The 24,942-nt window shown below is 50.8% G+C and overlaps 1 protein-coding gene across 2 annotated transcripts in view; it reads left to right on the top strand.

Moving 5' to 3' along the window:
- LOC133342267 (nesprin-1-like) overlaps window positions 1-24,942 on the top strand; it is a 71,177-nt gene extending 46,235 nt beyond the window's left edge. For both annotated transcript variants that reach the window (XM_061551316.1, XM_061551317.1), the window contains 5 exons: window positions 151-316; window positions 1,358-1,516; window positions 2,338-2,504; window positions 19,484-19,646; window positions 24,762-24,942. In XM_061551316.1, coding sequence (XP_061407300.1) covers window positions 151-316; window positions 1,358-1,516; window positions 2,338-2,504; window positions 19,484-19,646; window positions 24,762-24,781 — 675 coding nt within the window. In that variant the 3' untranslated portion in view covers window positions 24,782-24,942. The remainder of the gene's footprint in view (window positions 1-150; window positions 317-1,357; window positions 1,517-2,337; window positions 2,505-19,483; window positions 19,647-24,761) is intronic.

Consider the following 24,942-nt stretch of genomic DNA (forward strand, 5'->3'; position numbering starts at 1 on the left):
CGCCCGACACGGCCAATTAGCTTAGGTTGAAAATTATCCTCTCGAAATATTTCAAGAAAATCTTTTCCTGCGCCGCGAGCGCCTGTGCCGGCCTGCCGTTGAGTGTGGCGCCGTGGCCAACGGAGACGTGACGCTGCGCCGTGTCCCCAGGAGCTGGGGCAGCTGGTGGGCGAGTGCACCGAGGAGCTGGAGGGGTTGGAGGGGCCGGAGGGGCCGTGCTCTTCCCTGGAGCTGCCGGCGTCGGACGAAGGACCGCGCGCTGGCGGAGGCCCGCGTGGCCGGCGTGCGCTGGCAGTGGGCCGAGCTGCAGGACCAGGTGAGGGGCCACACCCCCGCGGCAGGCGGCAGGAAAGAGCGTTACGGCGTTCTGAATACGTCTGGTTTTCGGGGTCGCGCTGCGTGACGTTAGGCGTCGTGTCCAACGTTTTGTTCCACGTCCTGGGAGCTTCCTATTCGGTTGAAGAGGAAGTTTCTGGCTGACCAAGCAAATGCTTGGTGCCCCAAGCAGCTCAAGGAGTGCATCAGCTCAAATTCGAATTATACTGTAAACATAACCAGCCAATCTAAACATCGAATTAGTCCCTTTCATCCCTATCATATCTGCATTTATTTTCTCTCATCTCACTAAATCTTTGTCTACAATTCTCTTGTAACACTACACCTCTATCTCTAGTCTACATCTGTTTCTCTCATCTTGCGCAGAGTTTTTTTGCCGATGGCACACAGCCAGGTGGCTCAGCGGTAGAGCGCGCGTCTGACTATCGGTAATCCTATTTGGGGGTTGACTCGGCCCATCATCCCGCGTCAACGTCAGTATGTCGAGCTTCTTTCGCACCGTACATGGCCAACCGTGCTCATTGGAGGTGCGGGGGAAGAACAACAAAGATCAAACGAGTTCCACTTCGTGGGAAATTCATCATCGGTTTTCTTACAAATAGTCTCGCCCCTGCCACAGGAATGGGAAGATTTCCACCACTGGGTCATCTTTGTAAATAGGAAATGAGTCCTCGTTTAAGCAAAAAAATTACGTTGAGTGCCCCCGAGAGGTGACCACCAAACAAAGAACCCCCGTATAGCCTTTAACAGACTGTTGGGGCAAGTGCTGTTAGCGAGCACCTATGAAGGCCGGAACGGTACACGAGGGGGTGGGTGGGTGGCCAGCACCACGCCCGACCGCCTTTGTCTCCCTAGTGGCAATGTTTACACACCGCACCAGGTACTCATTTGAGGCTGAGTCGACCTAAGGAAGACCCCAGACCGGTTCAGATAATTGTCACTGGTGTTGGCCGTGAGCGGGAATCGAACTCGTGTCGCTCGTGACAACTCTGCGCGCGTGTATGCCCGCCGGGGCGTGCAGGTGAGTCGGCTGTCGCGCTGCGCGTCGGAGCGGCACGAGGAGTGGGAGACGTTTGCGAGGCGCGACTCGCGGCTCTGCGAGTGGCTCGTGCGCCTGGAGCAGGCGGTGTCGCGCGGAGGCGAGGGCAGCCTGGAGGAGACGCTGGGCTGGCTCGAGAAGGTGAGGCCTCCGGACGTGGGCCTCCCTACACCCTGCGGGTCTGGCCAGGGGGGCTCATTTTGACCACACTTCACCACGCTGGTCAGCGTGAGTTTGTGCCGGTGGGGATATAGATTAACGGTGTAACGGTGGATGTTGCTGCTGTGCACAGCATACGGCCCCACAGCCTGTATCACCTGTTGTACATGGTGGTCGTCCATAGAAGCACTCTCCAGGCTCAACCCAGCCTAGCTTTAGGTATTGACGAGATCGGTCCCATTCCCGGTCGTTTGCTCATCGGCTTCACCCTACAGAGGAACCTGTCCCTTCCTGAGGGCCCTATCCACTTATTTCGAGCAGGAAACACATCAGCACTCAGCTCGGTCACATATTGAATTAGCAGGGCTGAAGCCGACACATAGCTATCAGGGCACAAATGCATTTGTGCATTTTCAAAAAGTCGTTTTTGATCCTGCTAATAGCCACACAATGCAATACGTAAGTCTCGTTCGTATCGAATCGTCTTTATGAGAGTTATCGTGCCCCCTCCCTCTTGTTAAAAGCAGAGAGAGTTAATACCTTCAACCTGAGATGGAAAGCATTAATAAAGGGAAAAACAATATCGAACAATATCCTTGGGGATGTTTGGACAATTTTAATTACATTAAAAAGTTATCGAGTTGAACACAGACATACGGACGGACGGGCGGACAGATTTAATGCATCGGCACCCTTAACATGGAAGCGTTAAATGTGACAATCTGCAGAATCTGCAGAGCTGTGATCTGCCGGTGCTGATGCTGCTGCTGCCGCCGTGCGTTTTGCCGTGCGCTCCGCGCCAGGAGTGCAAGGACGAGGTGGAGGCGGCGGGCGACTGCTGGGCCCGGCTGCAGGCGTTCGGCAACCAGCTGGTGGCGGCGAGCGGAGCGGCGCGCGCCGCCGAGATCAGGGACAGGCTCGGACGCACGGAGGACCGCTGGAACCACCTGCACTACTTCTGGGCCACCAGGTGAGATGGGCAAGCGAGCGCGCGCGACAGTTGCCACCTGCCCTGGCTTTTCCCAGGATCGTACTCGCATCGTGGTGTCAGCAGCTGTCGTGGGGGAATATCTCGTGAGTCTTCACATCCGTCACAGCCGGTCCTGGCTCTTGTCGGGACTCGGCGATGCCCTCCTGTGGTCGAGGCCGGTATTTCACGCTTTGCGGGCAAGATGTGTTTGGGTCTCTGGGGTGTCTCTGCTGCCATCTTGTGGCAGCTTCTGAAATAGAGAAAACAGACAAAGAGCGGGGTTATGCCCCCTCCCGTTCATTCTGCAGTTGTGTTTTTTTATGTGAATCACAGCATCGTGGTAAACTATGGTCAAACACCTCGCATGATGGACACGGCGTGGAAAGGCACGCCATCACCCAGCAGTGGATTGACAAAGAGATAACAACCGTCATCGTTAATGCGTAGCACGCGGTCAGTGAGCCACCCGGCGAGTAACCGGTGAACAAAGTCACGTGGCCTGCAGTGCAATCCAGCGTGCGGCGTCGGTGAGGACCGTACAGCCACGTGGTTTGGCAGCACCGCAGCAGCAGTCGCTTCTTGCACGCGCGTGCAGCTCCGTGGCGACAGCGATGACGGTGGTGGCGAGCGGTCGTCCCCACGCGCCGCCGCGCCGTCTCTCGGCGCGTCGACTCGCCCTCCATCCCCGGCGTTGACGCCGATTGTTCGGTCGCGGAGAGGGGAAAACGAGGCCGTGCCGGCTGCGTTGCTCGAGCCAACGACGGCGGTGCGCGAGACGTCGCGACGCATCGGCCCTCGTTTAAGCCGCGTGCGGTGACGTGTGGAGGCCCGGGCTGATCAGGCTCAGCCGTGATGAACGGAAGGGGGCGGAGGGGGGAAACGGTCGACAGATTAGCGTTGGTTGGCATTGTGAGGGGAAGGGCATCGCATTACCTTCGTCTGTTTGTTTTCCTTGATTGTGAGCCGTGGATCCACGCTCGCGTCATGTTTCCAATCGGGGTTACGAAGAGCACACAGATATGAGGTGTTAGCAAGGCACATGTTGCATGTGTATCAGTGTGTTCTGCGTTAGCAAGGCATGTGTTTTATATTGCGTGTTGGTGAGTTTTTTTGCCGCAACAAGGCTCTGGAGTCCCTCCCCATATTAAACATCCTGCATGGTATCCATGCTGCTTCTGTAAGATGCAGTGGTTGAGAACCATTTATTGTGCGTTGCATATCACTCATAGAAGGTACATTTCTCGTCTTGCATGAAAATGTTGTTTTTAACAGTCTCTGACAATTGCACTCTTTCTCATCTCTTGTCAGCGTCGGCATTGCCTTCGAGTGTTTGTGTTGCTGTGCCAAATGGCGCAGCCGCCCCTTGAAGGCGTGCATCCTTGTTTACACTCAGCACAGAACTCCGTAGCAGAATGTCCTTCCATTCAAACATCCGTGGCTGATTTAATGGGAAGCGCTGGAGAAATACAGGCACTTTAAACGTGAATCGGGCATTTAATGAACTTTTCAGCTCCGGCGCTGAAAAAAAAATCCGCTCGGATTGCGCAGAGTAAGCGGAGCAAGGTTCTTTTTTAAACTGATTGGTTTTTACAGCTCAGCTCATTACCGCACTAAATTTAGCCGAGCCAGTGTGAACGGCGCTCGAGGCACCAGTCGGGTCAAGGGGGACTGGCGCCCGTCGGAATAAAAGTCCTTCTCACGCCAGTTCTCGTCCCCGCTTCTGCGGCAGCAGTGTCCGCTGGCCCCCCCATCGACTCGCCGTTGCTATGCAGAGGCACGAAATGCCTCGAACGCAAAGCATCCAGCCTCCACAAGTGCTCTTGACCGGCAACATCTGCTCAAGGGTTTGCCCACAGGCCCTTGAACGGAGTAGAAAACTGAAAAAGGCCACCCATGAGTAATGCACTACTGACCAGAATTTTTCACCAAACGTTGAAATAAACACAACGAACTAAAAAGGCCAAAAGCGGTGCAGCCCTGTGATGGCTTGTTCACACAACTGCTGGTGGACGGGCGTGCAGAGCCCCCCGAGAGGGGGTTTGGCCTATTCTTCCACACTGTCCAGACATCTTGGAAGATGTGAGAGCACCCACACTTCACTCCACCACATACAATCTTGGAGTGGGGGGAGGGGGCGTGTACTTAAGACATTTGAACCATTTCTACAACTACCTTGCTGGGAGACGAAATTGAACAGGCGACCGCTGGACTGCAAGTCCAGCGTGCTGACCCTTGCACCGTGTTAGCAACCCACACAGGGATAGCATTAGTCGAGAAATAATGATTGTAGCAGGGAGGGTGGATGTAAAGCAGAAAAGTGGATGGCAAAAACTGACAGTGGCTGATAACATCGGGACATCGTCACAACTCAAGACGGGAGCGTCAAGGGCAGCATAAGATCAGACGATCGCTGTCGACCTCTCAGAGAGCGTTACTCGCGGGTCCCAGAAGAACGGTGAGAGGAGTTAACCCCCAACGGGGTTCTTAGCTCACATCGCCCTGACTTGAGGTTTCCATCTCAAACCGCGGTGCCGCTCAAGATGAGCATCGGGACCTTTGTGAGGTCGGTTGCATCGGTCTGGATGGCGGTTGTTTTGTGGATGCGGTTGGTGGTTGGTGTGTGGGTGTGGTTGGTGTGTGGTTGGTGTGTGGTTGGTGGTTGGTGTGTGGTTGGTGTGTGGTTGGTGTGTGGTTGGTGGTTGGTGTGTGGTTGGTGTGTGGTTGGTGGTTGGTGTGTGGTTGGTGTGTGGTTGGTGGTTGGTGTGTGGTTGGTGGTTGGTGTGTGGTTGGTGGTTGGTGTGTGGGTGCGGTTGGTGTGTAGGCGTGGTTGGTTTGTGAGTGTGTGGTTGGTGGGTGGTTGTTTTGTGGTTGGTGTGTGGTTGGTGGTTGGTTTGTGGGTGTGGTTGGTGTGTGGTTGGTGTGTGGGCGTGGTTGGTGTGTCAGTGCGGTTGGTGTGTAGGTGTGGTTGGTTTGTCGGTGCAGTTGGCTTGGCTGCCCTCTCTTGGATGCTACTCCGCAATGGTGGCGAGGGCTCTGCTCCCAAGCCAGCAGCGTGAGCTCTCCCCATGGCCCCCGGGGAGCGTTGCCGCGCCGGAGCTCTTGACGCCTCTCGTCGATCAGGCACCTGCTGCCTGGCTGTCAATCGGCATGGACTTGCGCGACGGCGCTCGCCGCGTTCCACGCACGCGGGCGCCTCTCGCGTTCGTGGGGCCCCGGAGGGAACGTGCGAAGGGCCTTCAGCTGCAACGCACTCACGAGGACAGAGCCAACAACATAAGTCCCCTGCTTACCCTGAGTCGCACGACGCTGTAGCCGGTGGGGTGACGATATCCTCCGTGTTGGTGGAGGGAGCTCTTTCACAACATTCGATGTGGGTTATCAGTGACCTACTTTCTGTTTGTGGGCTCGCAGGCACCTCGATGCCCTGCAAGGACAAAGGTAGTCTGTGCAGCCTGTTGATAGCCTGTTGGGGTTTAACCTTTGCTTAATTAAAATGTGTTCACGCTTACCTATTACAAATGTGATGGTGCTGTTTGTTACTGGCCGCTTGATGTTTTGGGCCTTTGCGACTCTGCTCCGCAGCTGCAATGGGCAGCTGGTAAGGTCAGCATGGCACAGGATAGCATCGTGTGGCCAGCACCAGGCCCGGCAGACCTCCTCTCCCCAATTCTGATGTTTACACGCCAAACAAGGTGCTCATTTAAGGCTGAGTCGACATGGCGGAGCCACTTGACAGGTTAAGATCCTACCGGCCACTGATTTTTGCCATGTTCGGTCATGGAACCAAGATCACCAGGCCTGAAGCGCAGTACGCTAAGCATTATACCACCGCTGGCCTTCAAGTTGGTTTTTCGCACACGTGATCTCTTCATCATCCACCAACCCCATTCCTCAGCGGTTGGATCACAGCCAGGCACCACCAATGCATACGAAATCCTCGCCACGTAACGCGTGTTCCAACCTACAAAATGTGCACGCTTGCTTCGTGTTCTACTTTGCTGACTTTGCTGGCAGCTTCATCTCGCTGCGCTATGAACTCATTCGCCCAGGTTGGATTGCCGACCGTGGCTACCATCAGTGGCGAGAGTAGTTGTTTTAGACTAATTTCAGGGTGCTGATTCCAAATCTGATATCAGATTTGCTCTATCACATCTAATTTTTATGCTATAGGCATACCCCATTTTCATTGATTTTACCCGAAATTAACTCTGTCACTTATGATTGCAAGTTGTTGCGAGTCAGTGACTGCTTTAGTGTTAAAATATGGTGCTGTATTTTAGGATAGTGTGTTTATAATATCATTTTATGTAGATATCCACATTTATTTAATATTTTTCTTCTGCAGTTTTTATTGAAAATGCAATATTTGATATCTCAAAAACCTGATGTGATAAGACAAAAACTGATGCCAGATTTGGAATCAGCATCCCAAAATTACCTTAAAACCGTTGGAATACCTTATGCCAGAAAAAGTGTGTTGACCAGTGATATATCTGAACCGGTCTCGCCTGTGCTCGCTCCCCTTCACCAACCCGCACTGACCAGCGTGGCGAAATATGGTCAAACAACCCACACGACCTGAAAATCATTGGGAAAAACTCCCGTGTATAACGAGCAGATCTGGATCAACGACTAACGACCCTTGCCCTCATCCTCCCCGTCCGCTTCACGCGACCAGACTCTTCCTCCTCCCCCGCCCCGTGAGTTGTGTCTGTGGCTCTGAGTAGGGTGAATCTGCTGTACCGTGTGTTGAGTTTGTTGTCCTTCCACCGCACCTCCGATTAGCACGGTTGGCTACGTACGGTGCGAAAGAAGTTCAACATACATAGATTATTACAAGAGAGACAGTCCAAGCGCAAATTTTTTTATTTTATTTTATAATCTCATTGTGGACCCTGGTTTGGGACGATTCCTCAATCCGCTGGTGGGTGGAATTGCTGCAACCCTTCATAATTACTGTACGCAACAGTGGCAGCTTCGCCGCTCATTAATTTGAAAAGACGTTCCTCGGCCAAGTACTGACCCCCACGTTATTCTGAGCGACCTCTTTGTTAACCCAACAAAAAAAACGACCCTCGGCAGCAAGCACAAGCCTCTCCGCTGTGTGCGTCGCGATGCTGCGTCACGTCCTATTAATTTTACCGCATGCCAGATTTCTTTGATATGTCGTCGTCGTTGATGTGGTGGGGTTTTTTTTTATTCGCTGTCCCGCCGTGAATGTCACAGCCGCACGGTTTCCCAGCCAGGGACCATCGCTGAGCCTCCCCACGTCAGCTGAGTGAACCCTGAGAATCGCGAGAGACCTACTTTACGCCTCACTGCTATTTAATTGCCCAACCGTTGAGTCTCCCACGTTAATCCTTTTACATTTTCATCGGCCGTGCCACTGAATTGAAACCAAACGTGGAGAGACATATTTCTGTGAATACACACGCGCGTATATCGTTTTGTCTCGTCTATATAGCAAATTCAAACTTGGCAAGGCTGTCAAATCTGATGTGAAGTGAATAAAGATTCCAAATCAATAATTGAGCCGAGCTCTTCCGCGCTTGGGAACGATTTACATTTGAATTTCGCTGGCCTGTGTGGAGCCGCCAAGGGTATCCACGAAGCCTACTGAGGGTACACATCATATGCCTTAACCCCCTCGTAAATAAACTTATGAAGTGTGGGGGGGTGGGGGGTGTCATATGCCTTTCCCTCCCTTTCCACACTAATCCCACATTACTCTTTGTTTTTTTCGGTAAAGTCACGAAGGTAAAAAATTTAAATAAATTAAATCACGACGTTTCGGAGGCAACACAAGCTTCCGTCTTCAGGTGGAACCGTCACAGCAAAATTACTGCAGCACTTGATACAGCAAAATTGCTGTATCACTTGACACGGCAAAATTACTGTATCACTTGCTGTGACGGTTCCACCTGAAGACGGAAGCTTGTGTTGCCTCCGAAACGTCGTGATTTAATTTATTTAATTTTTTTACCTACGTGACTTTACCGAAAAAACTAAAGAGTATGAATCCTTGCAGTCACGAAAACTTCAAATCTACAATTAATCCCACACTCACACTAGGGGCTTAATTTCTCACTCGATTCTCCGGAACGCTTCTAGGCTGGCTTGGGGTAGGGATGATCGGCATAAGGCACTATGACGAGAGTACAATCCTAAATTCAACAATCCTACATCCTTTTGATTTAAAGCGTTCGTGACTGCAGGGATTCATATTCTTGGTTCTTTCGGTAAGGTCACATAGAAGTGAAATAATTGTAAAAATATTTTTATTATTTTATTATTTCCCTTCTAACTGACTTTACTGAAAGAACCAAGAATATGAATCCTACATCCACCGAATCACACGAATGCGTTAGAACAGAATAAGGCGAGAGGGATGTGTTTGAGCCCAAAGTAAGTCTTGGAACACCCACGGCATACCGCTTACAGACCCACCACAACATCCAGTTTCCATTCTCTCGTTGACGTTTTATCACCATTCACCAATTGACGGATGACGAGTGGATTGGGAGGGGGGAGGTGTCCGATGTAAGTTTATTCGGGAGATCAAGGGTGGCACAGTCGGGTTTTTTACAATCGGATTTAATTGTCTTTTTATATTAAACCCGATCATCTGAGATTGGGAGAAATCCGGTTTAATTGGTTCTAATTGCAGAACCGCACTTCTCAACGATGGGCTTCATCCATTCCAAGCTAAGGAACTCACTGGCACCCACGATTGTGGAGAAGCTCGTGTTCATCAAGACCAACCAGCCCGCATTCTACGCTCGCAGCACCAACGAGGAAGCAGCCTAAGCCGATCAGAGTTTCGTATTCATTAAACCAGGTTTTAACTCCCCGAAATCGGGTTTAATTGTATTAAATAAAAAACCCGATGCCTGCCGCTGGAAAAAAATCGGTTTTTCACCCATGCGGGAGGTCAGCGGCTCGCGTTGGCACAAGAGCCCCCACCACCACTCCACGTGCCACACAGGAGAGGGCCTTGGGACCCGAGACCGACGGATGAGTGGCGCTGCCAGGCAGCCGGCCCACTCACTTGGTAACAACAACAACAACCACCACCAACTCGCCAGCCAAGCCAAGCCGCTTAGTGGCTTTGTGACGTGGTAATGTGGTCGCGTCGTGGTGCAAAAGTGGGGGTGATGCCGGATCTGAGTGCGTGTGGGTGGGTGGGGGTGTGCTAGACGAGGGTTAGAGAGAGTGTGAGTGTGGGGGGGTAGAGGAGGAGAAGGAGGCGTGTGTGGGAAGTAAGAACACGTCTGTCCGAGTTCAAATCCGCTTGGCGAAGCCGGGCAGCCGTGCGTGAAGCGGTATATATTGCCAACGTAACCTCCTCCTCGTCATCCTCCTCCTCCTCGTTCGTTGCTTTTAATTGGTACATGTTTCGTGTGTGCGAGAGTGAAGTTGCGATTTAATTGGCGATTAGATTCCAGTGGATTGCTGCTGCTGCTGCTGTTGTTGTTGTTGTAGTAGTTGTTGTTGTAGTTCGTGGTCGTTATTTTGGCGTTGAGGGCGACAGTGGCGGCCGCTCGCGATCCGCGCGGCATCCCCACCACCACCACCCGCGTCTCGCTCGCAGAGTTTGTGGGTGGGTGGCGGGGTGTGTGTGGGTGGTGTGTGGGTGTAGAGGGTGTCGGAGTGTGTGGTGTGTGTGTGTGTAGAGGGTGTGTAAGGTGTGTGGGTGTGTGTGTGGTGTGTGTGTGTGTGTAGAGGGTGTGGATGGTGTGTGGGGGTGTGAGTGGGTGGCGGGGTGTGTGTGGGTGGTGTGTGGGTGTAGAGGGTGTCGGAGTGTGTGGTGTGTTTGTGTGTAGAGGGTGTGTAAGGTGTGTGGGGGTGTGTGTGGTGTGTGTGTGTGTAGAGGGTGTGGATGGTGTGTGGGGGTGTGAGTGGGTGGCGGGGTGTGTGTGGGTGGTGTGTGGGTGTAGAGGGTGTCGGAGTGTGTGGTGTGTTTGTGTGTAGAGGGTGTGTAAGGTGTGTGTGGTGTGTGTGTGTGTAGAGGGTGTGGATGGTGTGTGGGGGTGTGAGTGGGTGGCGGGGTGTGTGTGGGTGGTGTGTGGGTGTAGAGGGTGTCGGAGTGTGTGGTGTGTTTGTGTGTAGAGGGTGTGTAAGGTGTGTGGGGGTGTGTGTGGTGTGTGTGTGTGTAGAGGGTGTGGGTGGTGTGTGGGGGTGTGAGTGGGTGGCGGGGTGTGTGTGGGTGGTGTGTGGGTGTAGAGGGTGTCGGAGTGTGTGGTGTGTTTGTGTGTAGAGGGTGTGTAAGGTGTGTGGGGGTGTGTGTGGGTGGCGGGGTGTGTAGGTGTGGTGTGTGTATAGCGGGGTGTCTGGGTGGGGGTGTGTGTAGCGGTGTGTGTGGGTGTAGCGGTGTAGGTGTGTGTGTAGAGGGTGTGTGTGTGTAGCGGTGAGGGTGTGTGTGTGTAGCGGTGTGGGTGTGTGTGTGTCGGGGTGTGTGTGGGTGGTGTTTGTGTGTAGCGGTGTGTGTGGGTGGTGTGTGTAGGTGTGTGTGTAGCGGTGTAGAGGTGTAGGTATGTGTAGGTGTGTGTGTGTATCGGTGTGTGTGTCTTGTGCGGCTTCCCTGCGCGGCGAGCGTGGCGAGGCGGCGGCCATGGGGAGCAGGAGGTGCCCCCCCACCCGTCGCACTGTACGCGTGCTGGCAGCACCTCGTCCCTGCTCCCCACCACCTCCTCACCCACCACCTCCTCACCCACCACCTCCTCCACCTCCTCATCCACCACCTCACCCGCCACCTCCTCACCCTCCTCGCCCACATCCTCCACCTCGTCCACCACCTCACCCACCTCCTCACCCTCCTCCTCCACCTCCTCACCCACCTCCTCGTCCACATCCTCCACCTCCTCGTCCACCTCCGCCTCCTCACCCACCTCGTCCACCACCTCACCCACCTCACCCACCACCACCTCGTCACCCACCACCTCCACCACCTCCTCACCCACCTCCACCTCGTCACCCACCTCCACCTCGTCACCCACCTCCACCTCCTCACCCACCACCTCACCCACCACCTCACCCACCACCACCTCACCCACCACCACCTCACCCACTACCACCTCCTCACCCACCACCTCACCCATCCTCACCCACCACCTCCACCACCTCACCCACCTCCTCACCCACCACCACCTCCACCTCGTCACCCTCCTCACCCACCACCTCACCCACCACCACCTCACCCACCACCTCGTCACCCACCACCTCCACCACCTCCTCACCCACCACCTCACCCACCTCCACCTCCTCACCCACCACCACCTCCACCTCGTCGCCGACGTATCCGCTCCCACCGTGGGACGCGCTCCCCCGGCAGATTCCTTCCCCGTGGATCTCGATCCGCATTCCGGTTACGCCTCTCATTTAGTTCACTCCCCCCGCCCGCCCGCCTTTGTCTTTCTTCATCATGTCACTGTTGTTGTTGTTGTTCTCATCATTGCTTTAACCTCCTAACGGATCGCGCCGTCACTGAGTTGTTGTTAGACGCTGGGTGCCGCTGCCATCCGCTCCCGTGTCGGATTCGCACGAGGAGGAGGCCCGTGAGATGCTGATGCTGCTGCTGCGGTGATGTTAGAGAGGCAGCTGCTGCTCCTATCCCATCACCACCATCACCACCACCATCATCACCATCATCCCATCACCATCATCACCACCATCATCACCACCATCACCACCACCATCATCATCATCACCACCACCACCATCATCAGCACCACCAGTATCACTACCATCATCACTATCATCATCACCATCATCACCACTATCATCATCACCATCATCACCACCATCATCACTATCATCATCATCACCACCATCATCCCATCACCATCATCACCACCACCATCACTACCATCACCTTCATCACCATCATCACCACCACCATCACCACCACCACCATCATCACCACCACCATCACTACCATCACCTGCATCACCATCATCACCACCATCACCACCATCACCATCATCACCACCACCATCATCACCATCATCACCTTCATCACCACCATCACCACCACCATCACTACCATCACCATCATCACCACCACCATCATCACCATTACCGCCACCATCATCATCATCACCACCATCATCACTATCATCATCACCATCATCACCACCACCATCACCACCACCATCACCACCATCATCACCACCACCATCACCACCATCATCACCACCATCATCATCACCATTACCACCACCATCATCACCACCACCATCATCATCATCACCATTACCATCACCATCATCACCACCACCATCATCACCACCATCACCACCACCATCACCACCACCACCATCATCACCACCATCACCACCACCATCATCACCATAATCACCACCACCATCATCATCACCACCACCATCACCACCACCACCATCACCACCACCACCATCATCATCACCACCACCACAACAATCAACGCCACAAGCAGCCTGCGTGTTGCTGCTGTCTCAGCCTCTTGCGTGCGTAAAACACCGATTATTTAATGCTCAAGTCTTCTTGCAGTCATTATTTATCGTTCTGCGTGGAGGAGGAGTGGTGGTGTAGCAGTGTGATCGCAGTGTATCCTGGTGTCGGTTCAAATATGCGTCCTGCTGGTGTGTTATTAGTACAGTGCGGTGTTTATGGAGGCCTTGGTGGAGTCGTGGTGTCTTGGTGGTGCAGTGGATTTGGTACAGGGGCCTCTCTCAAGGCGCTGCCTGCGTCTTAATTACTCTGTGAAGATGACTGTGGGGGGTGTGGAGGAGATGATGATGGTAGTGGGAGAGTTGCTGCTACATCACTTATTCTCAAAAGCAATCTCCTCCTCTGTTACTTCCCCACCCCCCCAAAAAATATATAAACTGCTCGGACGGGACCGCGGATCAAATGACTCGACTCGGTTTGTTGCGGGGAGAGTTGATGTGGATGGAGGGGAAGGGAGTTTGTGGGTGAGTGGGTGGGTGGCTTTTGGGGAGGGATGTGGCTGCCCCCGTGGTTTGAGCCCACGGAGTGGGTGGGTTGGTGGGTGGGTGGATGGGCGGGCAGAGGAGTTGATGGGTGGGTGGGTGGACGGGCAGATGAGTTGGTGGGTGGGTTGAAGGGTGGGTGGGTTGAAGGGTTGGTGGGTGGGTGGGTTGAAAGGTTGGTGGGTGGGTGGGTTGAAGGGTTGGTGGGTGGGTGGGTTGATGGGTGGGCGGGTAGATGAGTTGGTGGGTGGGTTGAAGGGTGGGTGGGTGGGTTGAAAGGTTGGTGGGTGGGTGGGTTGAAGGGTTGGTGGGTGGGTGAGTTGAAGGGTTGATGGGTGGGCGGGCAGATGAGTTGGTGGGTTGGTTAGTGGGTGGGTTGGTGGATGGGCGGGCAGATGGGTTGGTGGGTGGGTGAGCGGGTTTGTGTGGGGGGCTGGGTCGTGTTTGGTTTGCTCGGGGGGGGGAGGGGTCGGAAGAACGGACTCGTCCAGGGAGGGAGTGGGTGTTTGTGTGTGTGTGTAAAACAAAAGGCACACATGGAGGAGGGAAAGGCCGTGTGACACACACACACACAGAGAGAGGTAGACGAAAGAGATGGACGAGGATGGCGTGGGGCTGATGTGGCACGGCACGGACATGGAGTTCGCTAACTTTGAGCTGGGACGTTTCTCGACCGCCTTTCGATCTCCCACCACGAGTCCGTGAGTTCGTCCTCCCGAGATGCTACACCCACCCCGTGTGTGTGTGTGTGATGGAAATCTAGCAGCAGCAGCAGCAGCGGCCTCTGTAGAAGTGGAATGTTTGTTGGGCAAGTGAGGGAGGCATGGCTTTTCCCCGCTGCCTTTTGTTCGGAATGTTGTGACGGTCCCCGGCCTAAATGTATTTATAGCAAAGCTTGAAGCGGGCTTTCGTTGTCGTTTCCCTACAAGTCTTAATCGGTTTTGGTTTGCGTTCCATCCCAAGCTGTTCAGTGCCGTATGATGCCTTTGCACAAGCAGATGTTGTTTGGGTGGCTTTTACAGTCATCTTCCGTGTGCATAGTGCAGCACCTCGACTCAAAGAGCGATGCAAACACAAGCTCGCGGTTGCTGTTTTACTGCTTGCTGCACGCCGTCGTCTTTAACAACCAGGGTCATTTCAGGTGGTGTCCCATTCATGCTGCAGACATGAATCCCGTGCAGTATTTTTCATCTGTACGCCTGCTTTCATATTTTTGTAGCTGTGATTATCGCTGCTGTGTACGTTATTGCCTTGTGCATTGCATAACATTGGGGTTCTCCACGCTTGTGTCTTATCCGTGGGTTAATTGTACTGCATTGACACCAACAGCATTGTTTGCAGAAATTGCATTGCTAATGACACAATTATACAATTATAATTGAGCCCGGATGTTTGTGATGCGCTGTTTGAATGGCAGGCTAAAGAGGGAAAGCTCTCCTAGGTCCACAATTAGGTTTAGTGGCACGTAAAGAGAACGTGCCAATTCGTTACTAATGCAGCACACCGGTGTGTCGGAGAGCAAATCTACAACATTTACAATCTGCACTAAGATTGTAAATGTCGGACAGCAAATCGACAACATTTACAATCTGCACTAAGGTTGTAAATGTCGGAGAGCAAATCCACAACATTTACAATCTGCACTAAGATTGTAAATGTCGGAGAGCAAATCCACAACACGTGCAATCTGCACGTGACAAACCTTACTAATTGGCTGTGTCGTGTGGTGGCGGGTTTAACGACACATTTATATTTATGCGATCTTAACTAAAAAAAAACCTCAATTATGCCTCCACAAACTCGGCCCAACACAGCCGAGCCGGTTTCTGACTGAAGCCGATGGCGTGGACCTTTTGAGAGTTTCTGTTTTTAACTCGTTCCTAATCTGTTAAGTGATCAGTAAATAAAAGGCTTATTGAGCAGTGGTGTTTATTTTAACTGAACAAACGAGGAGATGCCCTGGCGCTCGTCTGCGATGGCTTGGGGCATCATTTGTAACCTATGAAGGCTGAGAGCAAAGGTCCTCTTACACCCAATCGTAACCTTGTAACACGATTTATGTTCCTGGGTAGTGTTATTTCTAATTGCTTATGCCTGAAATGATAGAAAATGGCTATTACCCCACAAACTTTGCTTTTGTGACCAAGGCTTTATGTGAAGGAATGACACAAATGTACACGTTTTCTGATTGAAAAATAGGTACATTTCAAAATATCACTGTCCTGGTCGCAAAAGCAAAGTTTGTGGGGAATAATAGCCATGTTCTGTACTTTTGAGGCATAAGCAATTGGAAAATAGGATTTACTATCCAGGAACAAAAAAATATGTTTTTGTTACACAGTATAACCATCATTCATTGGGCTCTTGTAGCATGCGAATTAGTTTGAGCTCTCTCTCTTTATCTATTCTTGTTTGTGCGTCGATGCGTTTGCAACTGGGCTTTGATGCTATTGTTTCATATCCTCCACGTTGCTCCACGGATTGGCGTACTTGCTCCGATCATGCTTAACGCTGTTGCTCTACATTGAAAACTCGTGCCTTTATCCACTGCTGTGTGTGCTCAGTGTTGTTGTACCCCCGCACGTGCATACAGGTCAATAATGATGAGTGTACAGTGCAGTACTGCACGTGAGATTTTTCACTGAAATTTACACATCTGTATATTTTTTTTTTATAAATGTTTACCAGTATTTCGTATTACCTTGCTCTGTTGAAGTGACTTGACCTTTTGAAAAGTAAACCTCACCGAATTTCCACTCCGTTTCACTGTAGAAACATTGCTGTTCCAATGTTGTTAGGAGTTGTGTTGGATGATGGGTTGTAAATTGATGGTGACGTCGTAAATGTAACCGTCGTAAACCGGATGCAATGTTTCCCAAACTTAAAATCATAGTTCTTTCCTGATATACTCAATTGAATGTTAATGTTTCACAAATGTAAACAAATATGGGCGGAGTAACTACCTCACACTTGCTCCATTATAATAATAATTCAAATGTATAATGCGCATTCCATCTTAGGATCCACAATGTGCACTTCATGGGAAGCAGGAAACAAAAACAGAATCAGGGCCAACCGACCAAGCTAGAGAGAGAATGCGACTTTAAAGAGATGGGGTTTTAAAGCAGGCTTAAATATATCTACCGACTCCGATTGCCTGATTTCAAGTGGGCAAGGCGTTCCAACATAACTTGGGTGCCACGCTAACAAAAGCCCGATCACCAAAAGAGCGCAACCTCGACCCTGGGAGTGCTGAGCAGTTGGAGATGCGAAAATCTTAAGGACCTTGATGGAATATTTAAATGTATTAGTTCCTCAAAGCAATGTGGGGTGAGCCCTTTTAAAGCCTGTTAGGTTAATAGCAGTATCTTAAAATCCACTCGGAATTTGACCGGTAGCCAAGGAAGGGATAAGAGGCCCGGTGTAATGTGCTCACGTCGTGGTGTACGTGGTGTAAGCACTCTAGCAAGCTGCATTCTGAACAAGCTGGATTCTGCCCATTACTTTGCTCAGTATCCCAACCAGTGATAGTCGGGTTGGGATAACACAAAAGCATGGACCAGTCTCTCCAAGTCAGCAGGTGACAGGAAGTGATGCATTATGGCAATATTTTTTCGGTGGAAATATGACATTTTAACCACCTTCAATATATATGTGCCTCAAAGGATAATGACTGGTGAAACTGAACTCCGAGGTTTCTCACCTCCTGTGTATGAGATGACGCTCTCTGTGATCTCCATTCTGAGTACCTCTTCCGTGGGATGTTGAATAGTTGCACAACTCCGTGACTCTGAACGGACATTGCAGACAATTTCGAGATGTGGGTTTCTCATGAGTTTTGATTGGATTACACATTGGGCAAAGTATACGCCATTCAGGGTGTGTGGCGCATTTCTTGATAAGGGAGATATGCTTGCAAAATGCTATCTGGTGACGAACTGCCTTGACATGCACACTGGGATGTGAGGGCGTATTCGGTTTTGTGTACACGTGTCAAGCAATTGACACGCTCCATAAATAAGCCCCACATTGTATTCCAAAGTGGCACGTAACATTATTGGGCTACGTCAGCAAAGGAGTCGGTACAGCAACATCTATTGTACTGTACTGTGCTCTCCGCCTTAACCAAACCCATTCTAACCAGTGTGGTGAAGTATGATAATCTAATCTTGACAACTCGTACCATATGGGAAGACCCTCGCTCTAGCAGTGGATTGACAAAAGGGCTGTACAGTTACACATGTATTATTAGGGTGATTTAAAAGATTTTCACACAAGTTGCTTAAGTTCCGGATTGGCCCAGCGGGGTGGGGGATCTATGCGATGTAGGCTTCAACAACAGCTGGCGTGACTGGGGGACGGTGGACACTGAAGGCATTCCCAGTAGAGCAATCGTTAAAGACGCCACCAAGGTGCCGGCCGTAAATCCTCGTGATGGCTGTGCGCTATTAAACGGACCACACGCGTAAATGTTGTTGTGCTGCCAACGCCTTTAAAGTGGAAATCGTCAAACGCGCTTTAAAAAAGTCACACGTTCTCACGAGATGGACTGTCTCGGTCAAAAAAAAATCACTGCACAATTGAACTAGTATTAAACATAAACTGATTGGAAGAGGTACAGCCCAGCAATTCCTCACTCCACTCCACTGCTGGTGGAAGTGCCGTGGCTACAGTGCTAGAAAAATACCTCCTCTGGAGAGGGCATTTTTGGTCTACTCTTACATACTGACCAGACATCTTGGAAGAACATTAGCTGATACCGGAGCCTAAAAACATGCCTGGGATGCCTCCTAAATCTACGTAATGTCCTCGCCCCTGAAGTAACGAGATTTGCCAAATAATGTTTTGCTCGGGAAACCCAAAAAGTCGCTGCTAAGCCGCTGAGTTGGCTAGCTGTAATGTTGGCAGGTTTATCGTCGGTCTGTTCAAGCTATTTTAGCTGCTGGATACTATAGTTGTCCTCTTGTTCATGCATTCTTTTGGAGTAAAATTTTTATGGGTGGACATGAGAATGTATCGTATGTATCGTATGTATACGTTTCCCTGCGCTATGCATTGTTGCACGTCGTCCAGTGACATGCCCTGGAGCCTTTGTGTGGGTGACAAAACCCGTGGCGTGGACAGTAACTTAATATCGCCTGCTCAGCGTGACTTGTGTTTGTGCGTCTTTACGATGTAGCACAGTTGTCGCGGCCTCTGATTTAGTGAGACCACTGCACGGGTTGCATGTGTGAAGCTCTGTGCCTGAAATGGTTGCTGGGTTAAGAAGAAGAAAAAAATTTAACTTAAATAAACTTTTGTTAATTACTGTGTTTGTAATTGCAAGGGTGTGTGAAGTTTAATGTTCACAATTTACATGCACAGCCCTTTTCTATTCTATTCATATAGGATTTAAATAGCGCCCTTTTGCCAGCCCACTGCTGGAAGAGGGTCTCGCAGGTCATGGTGGATTTTACCGTGCTTCACTGCACTGGTCAGTGTGCGTTGTTGAAAGCGGGGAGCATATACGTACGGTACAACAATGCATTATGGTGCACTGCCCTCTGCTGCCCACCATCCAGACACTGTCCAGGCTTATCCTAACTCGGCTTACGAAATCTGGATAATTGAATCCGTGTGTAGACCGTTTAATTATGGATTTACCAACCCACACTGTCCAGTACTCTTAGGCATTGCTTAATAACACACCCACAACCCACACGGCATGGGAGAGCCTTCATCAACAATGCACAGGATATATATTCTATAAATATATTAGATGGGGGAGCGGTGCTGTCACAGTGGTTGGTGCACTCTGGAATTAAGTAACAAATTCACAATTGCATGGTGCCAGAAGATAACGTGTGAAATGCTGCTGGTTGAAAACAAAAACAAAACGGCTGGGGGTTGACACCGGCCGGTTCAGCGCAGCGAGCATCGGTGACCTACAACGGGGAGCGCTAGCGTCACAACGTGGCGCGCTAGCGTCGGACCGCGTGTTGAGCGACGCGTGCCGTGCGCGGCGTGCAGGGTGCGCTGGCTCCAGGATGTGAGCGGCAACAAGCAGCATTTGGACAGTGCCATGGGCAGCCTGCGCTCCTGGCTCGCCTGCATGGAGGCCACGCTGGCGCAGCCCATCGTCTACCACGACTTCGAGGCGACCGAGATCCAGCTGAAGCTGGCGCAGCAGCAGGTACATGCTCGGCAACGGGAGCCGGCGGCGATGGCACGGCTGACCTCTCGGCGCCGCACGTTCGTTCTCCTGCTCGGAGATCGCTCGCTCTTGCCGATTCGCAGCGAGCGCCGGCTATTACACACAGTGTAACACAGTACAGCCACGCAGATTCTCATCATTGAAAATACGAGTTGACAGCCCGTAATCTGGACGGGGTGACACGACGATCGCGTGACCCTCACTTGACCCCCCTCATCAGGCATTAACTCGCCTAGCACCACTCACTAGCAACTCACCTGACACTCACAATTCAGCTTGTCTAATACTCACCTGACCCTTGCCCCTCATCAACTCACCTGACACAAGTCATCAACCATGTGTCCCTTCACCACTCTCCGTTGTGTGATTTTGAAATGGGGTTGCGGGGCTCACGTCAAATGGTTGAGCCTATTGGCAGCCCTAGAATTGTGAAGCCAACTTATCAAGTTAGTGGTCAACGTCATAAAACAAATTGACTTGTATTATGAGCTTTCATTTCATTCCTCATTAAATCATAATGATGGCGTGGTCTTGGAGTTCTGTGGAAAATAGGAAAGTATGACTCCGTACTCGTGTACTCCAGGGTAAATCAGCAGCCATCAATGGTTGGTGCTGAGCCAGTAGTGGAATTTTGGCAGACAACGCCTCCGTACAGATGACCGTTGTTGACTTTCCAGAAAGTGGCGATTATTATCATTGACCCCCACAGGGATTACGATAATAATCGTGGTCACTGCATTTATTATAAGGGTGGTGATGATAATGACAATGATAATTATCATGATGGTGGTAAGGGGGATGATGATGACTAAGGTTGATTAATGCTCATGACAGCGATGATCATTACAGCAATGGTGATCATGGTAAGAACGGTGTGCTGATGATGATCATTATAATGACGATGGTGGTGGCCTGATTCGACCCCTGACCATGCGTTGAACTTGCTTTTCTGCTGATCGTGAGACACAATGCACCCTGCCCACAGTGCCATATGATCGGATTTCATACAAAATTGACTCGCATAGAGCTAGTCCACTGGGCACCACCCTGAACTAACAGTGGAAAATGAAGCCGGCTGTAAATAAGTGACATCATCTCCCAAACACAACACCACCACCACCAGCACCTGCACACCCATATGCACTTCGTGCCCTGCGTATGCTGGCCAGGCAAACATGAAGTATCCAAAGGGCACACAGGTGTGCAACTGCTGATTGCCATTTTATGGTCCCCGTTTGCTACCTCTTGGGAGGAAAAAATATTCTGGTGGTGGTGGCTATGCACGTAGCAATGTGGAAGCGGCAAGGGTTGGTGGATTGCGCAAAGTTGTGAAGCTCCCTTCCCGAGGGCGTCGAGGAGGTGCCCGTACTCTGACTCACCAGGAGAAGGCAGCACAGCGTGTGGCCTTGTTGCCATCCATTTCCGTCTGTACGGGGATAGTGTTTCCCCCCTTGCACGTGTGGGTTGCCTCTGGCTGTTCCGGTTTCTTCCCACTCATGTAAACACTCACGAATTTATTGTCTGAAAATATCTAAAGTAAAAACCCAATGCAGCAGCAGGATCCCTCCTGAAAATGAGTCCTACAAATCAGCGTGGCTCTGCTGGATCATTAAGTAAATGAATCATTCAATAGAACATTGTCTACGCCATCATCATTATCATCAGCTTCAGCCATGGTCAATCCACTGCTAGATGAAAAGCTGCCACCAACTCTCACAATCTTGCAATGTAACAATCCGCCTAACGCCGCCACATGAACCGATTTAATCGCTCAATCTCCTCTATGGACGTCATCTCTGGCACGTTCCATTGCTAGGCTGCCACTGTTATTATTGGAGTGCAGCTCATGACAGTCAGACACAGTAGTTGCAAACATGTCTATAAACAAACATCTGGTGGGCTAACTTTATTCAGTACTCAAAATAACTCTTAACCAACAAATCTACGAATCGCACCAAGACAAAAAAAATCCCACTCAGCACTGGTAGACTTCAGATGCGTTTTTAAGAGCTCAATCACTAAATTGAGGTCTCGAACCTAACGTTCACTGGCAATGCAAACCCACCCCAGTTAAGCTGAGAAACACAGTAGGTGTTGTTTCTCTGCTCTGTTGCAAAAATAAGCCAAGCAAATCAGGACCCTTTAAGATGGTCCATTGTATTCTTTCTTGAGAGGGATTGAAGACACACCCATTCGACATGCTTGCATTCCTGCAAGACGCCTTGCCTTCAGTCATACCATGGCCAAGTTTCCCAAATCACTCTGACCAGCATCCAGACCGCCTCTCAAAGCGGCAGCCTTGCCAATGCAAACCCAAAACACCAGTCCAAACCACCCCACCATGAAATAAAGCCACCGTTGCAGCCTCTTGGATGTGGCCGTGCTAATATATTTGATAAACTTTCACGGCGTGGCGTATTTTATAATGGACAGATTAGATTTTTAAGAGCATCGAAAGGCTGTGAGAATTGCGTAGATCAGTATTTTTAAAGGAAAGGTGTAAACCGATGGAAGGAAAACAAACAGGTTGTGTCGGGGAGTGGGTGGGGCTGACAGAGGGTGGGACAGGGTGAGAGACAACGAGCCCAGCGTGGCACAAGCTCGCTCACCTGTTGGCTCGTTCGATTGCGCTGGGGCGTAGTCAAGACATAGTCGAATGCCACGGCGCGGATGGAGGGAGGAAGTAAGGGGGTGGCGATGTGGAGGGGGTTGGGCGTGGGAGCCAACCTGCACCTGTATCCACGTGAACAGTATCCCTAGCAGCCGGCTTAGCTCGCTATTCCAACCGCCCAGAGGAGGGAGAGTGGTAGATCGAGCGAGAGAAAGAGAGGGGGGCGCACAGACGTTCCCGAGTGTGGATGTGACAAGACTGGGGATTCTGCGTTGGGATGAAATTAATTGTGGATACGGCCGTGCGACGACATGGTGCCTGGAGCGTACTTTGACTTGAGTGCATCGTAGCTTCGGGGCAAGTTGGGATTCGCCTGCAGGTACGGTAGTGAGATGTTGCCTCTGTTTGCTTACGCTGTACGGTAATTGTTGTGTGTGTGTGTTTTTAATGCGGGCTGTATGTATGCGTGTGGTGGCAGGTAATGGATGCCCCTTTGTACTGAATACATGGTAAATTGGTCGTAGTAATAATAATAACTATGATGTCATGGAAAAAGGGGCACTGAGATGCTTGCTCTGTGTAATAGCTAACATCTCCAAGACATTAACAGTATTCTGTGAAAGTCATTAGACGTGTTGAAAAACATAATAACTTAAACGTACAATCAGAAATCAAGCAGCAGAGTGGCTCACAATTGGAAGGTTTCCAGTTAAAAGCCCGGATGGGGGTCAACTCAGTCCATCATAATCTAGGATTTAAGCTTTCGTGACTGCAGACATTATGCTCATTGTTTTTTTCGGTAAAGTCACGTATGTAGAAATAAAATAAAAAATTTAATAAAATTAAAGTCCATCATCTCTTCGGGGCCAATATGAATACCACTTTGCGGGCAAGTTAAAAGTGGTTGTGCTATGGATAGGTTCACCCCTGCCATCATAATGTGGAATTTCCACCACTGGCCTAGGGCTGCATAGCGTAGATGAGCACTGCCTCAATGCTCATTTGGAATCCCTTCTAACCTTTTTTTACTGACAAACAGAACAGCAATCTCAGTGCAGATGGAAATGAAGTGTCGAATTCTGACTGGCGTAAAGTTTGCATATATAGCAAAGTTAATGCTTATTTACGGTCTCTCAAAGTCCCTTATGACGGCTGCACGTTGGATAGTAAACAGTTTGAAGTGGGTTTTTTTTCCTCTCCCCGAATCGCCCCGCCTGTGCGTGACGCTGGTCACGTCCGTCACGCAAGCGTGGGCTTGGCGCCTTGACACTCGTTCGGTCAGCGAGGAGTGAGCTTTTAGCATTGGGGCGCGAGTGAACTTCGCCTGTGGTGTGCACACGGTCTTGTTAGGGAGTGTACTGTCCCGGCACGATTTACAAGGGATGCATTAGAAAAACATATGAAACGCAACATCACAAAACCCCGCAAATTCCCGTCAACTGAGATGCATAAACATGGGTCTTTTAAATGCATATTTAAAATCTATAAATCATTCATGCGTCGTTTTTTGAAAGGCGAGTCTCGATAGATCAAAGGTGTGTTTGTGCGTAATTATATTCGGCACCTTTTAAATAATGGAAGACTTGTGAAGCGCGTCGAGATTTATTTGTCTTGCCGAGGGATGGGATTGCATGAAGGCGAATCGCTTTGCTAGTCAGTGACCACGTAATAGCGGGACCCCCAACCCCCTACTCACAATGAGACACCCAAGCTCTTTAAGCCGGCAAGAAGGAAAATGGGACCTTTCTCTATTGAGCTGCTGAAACAGGTGCACCATTGCCTCCAGAGCGTGTTTGTGCAATCACGCACAGGGATTCTTTTGTGAGGTGGTATTTGATTTGGTCCCACTGCAATGCGATCTTATTACTCTTGTGGCCTGCACACGCTTACATAAGGGCCACTGTCGCATCGCAAATCTGTGCAGTCTTTCAAACTGTACCCCGTTTCGAACTGTCCCCAGTGGATTCAAGAGCGTAAACAACGGGCAGCAAGTGATGTGTGAAATACAGCCGAGGTTCCTGCTCAAGGGACTTTGTCTTCCCCGAACTAAAATCCACACGGACTGAGATGTTGCTGTTAGGCTATTAAGCCTTGTCTAGCGGTACTATAGGTTTTTTTTCGCAAGTGGTTTCCCTCGTCTCTGTGTTCCCACATGACGGTGAACAGTTTCCATCGTTCAGAATGCCAGTCTTAGTTTTTTTGCCATTTCCTCTTAATTAATTGATCTTGTCATGCAATGCCGATATAGAGATTGGAATGTTGATAGAAAAAAGCAGATTCACATTTGGGATCTCAACGGTACTGGCTCAGGGATTTTACACTGTTAGACTTCAGAGGCATCCGACCACCTCTGCTTCTCTTAACTAAATATTATTTTGTTGTCGTAAACATCTGGTGCTGACTGGAAGTTGGTGCCCAGGAGGAGGGATGAAGCTGTGCGGCTCGTCTCGCTGGTCCGATCTCTCTCCATCTGTCTCCCGCAGGAGCTACAGAAAGACATTGAGGAGCACAGCGCCAGCGTGTCGTCGGTTCTGGGCGCGTGCGGGGCCCTGCTGCAGGACTGCGACGCGTGCGCCGGCAAGGCGGAGAGCGACGGTCTGTCGCAGGCGACGCGCGGCCTCGAGCGGCGCTGGAGGAACATCTGCGCCACAGCCATGGAGCGTC

The sequence above is a fragment of the Lethenteron reissneri genome, chromosome 14 (genome assembly GCF_015708825.2).
Source record: "Lethenteron reissneri isolate LAM-NWPU_2019-01 chromosome 14, ASM1570882v1, whole genome shotgun sequence".
In the NCBI taxonomy this organism is placed as follows: domain Eukaryota; kingdom Metazoa; phylum Chordata; class Hyperoartia; order Petromyzontiformes; family Petromyzontidae; genus Lethenteron; species Lethenteron reissneri.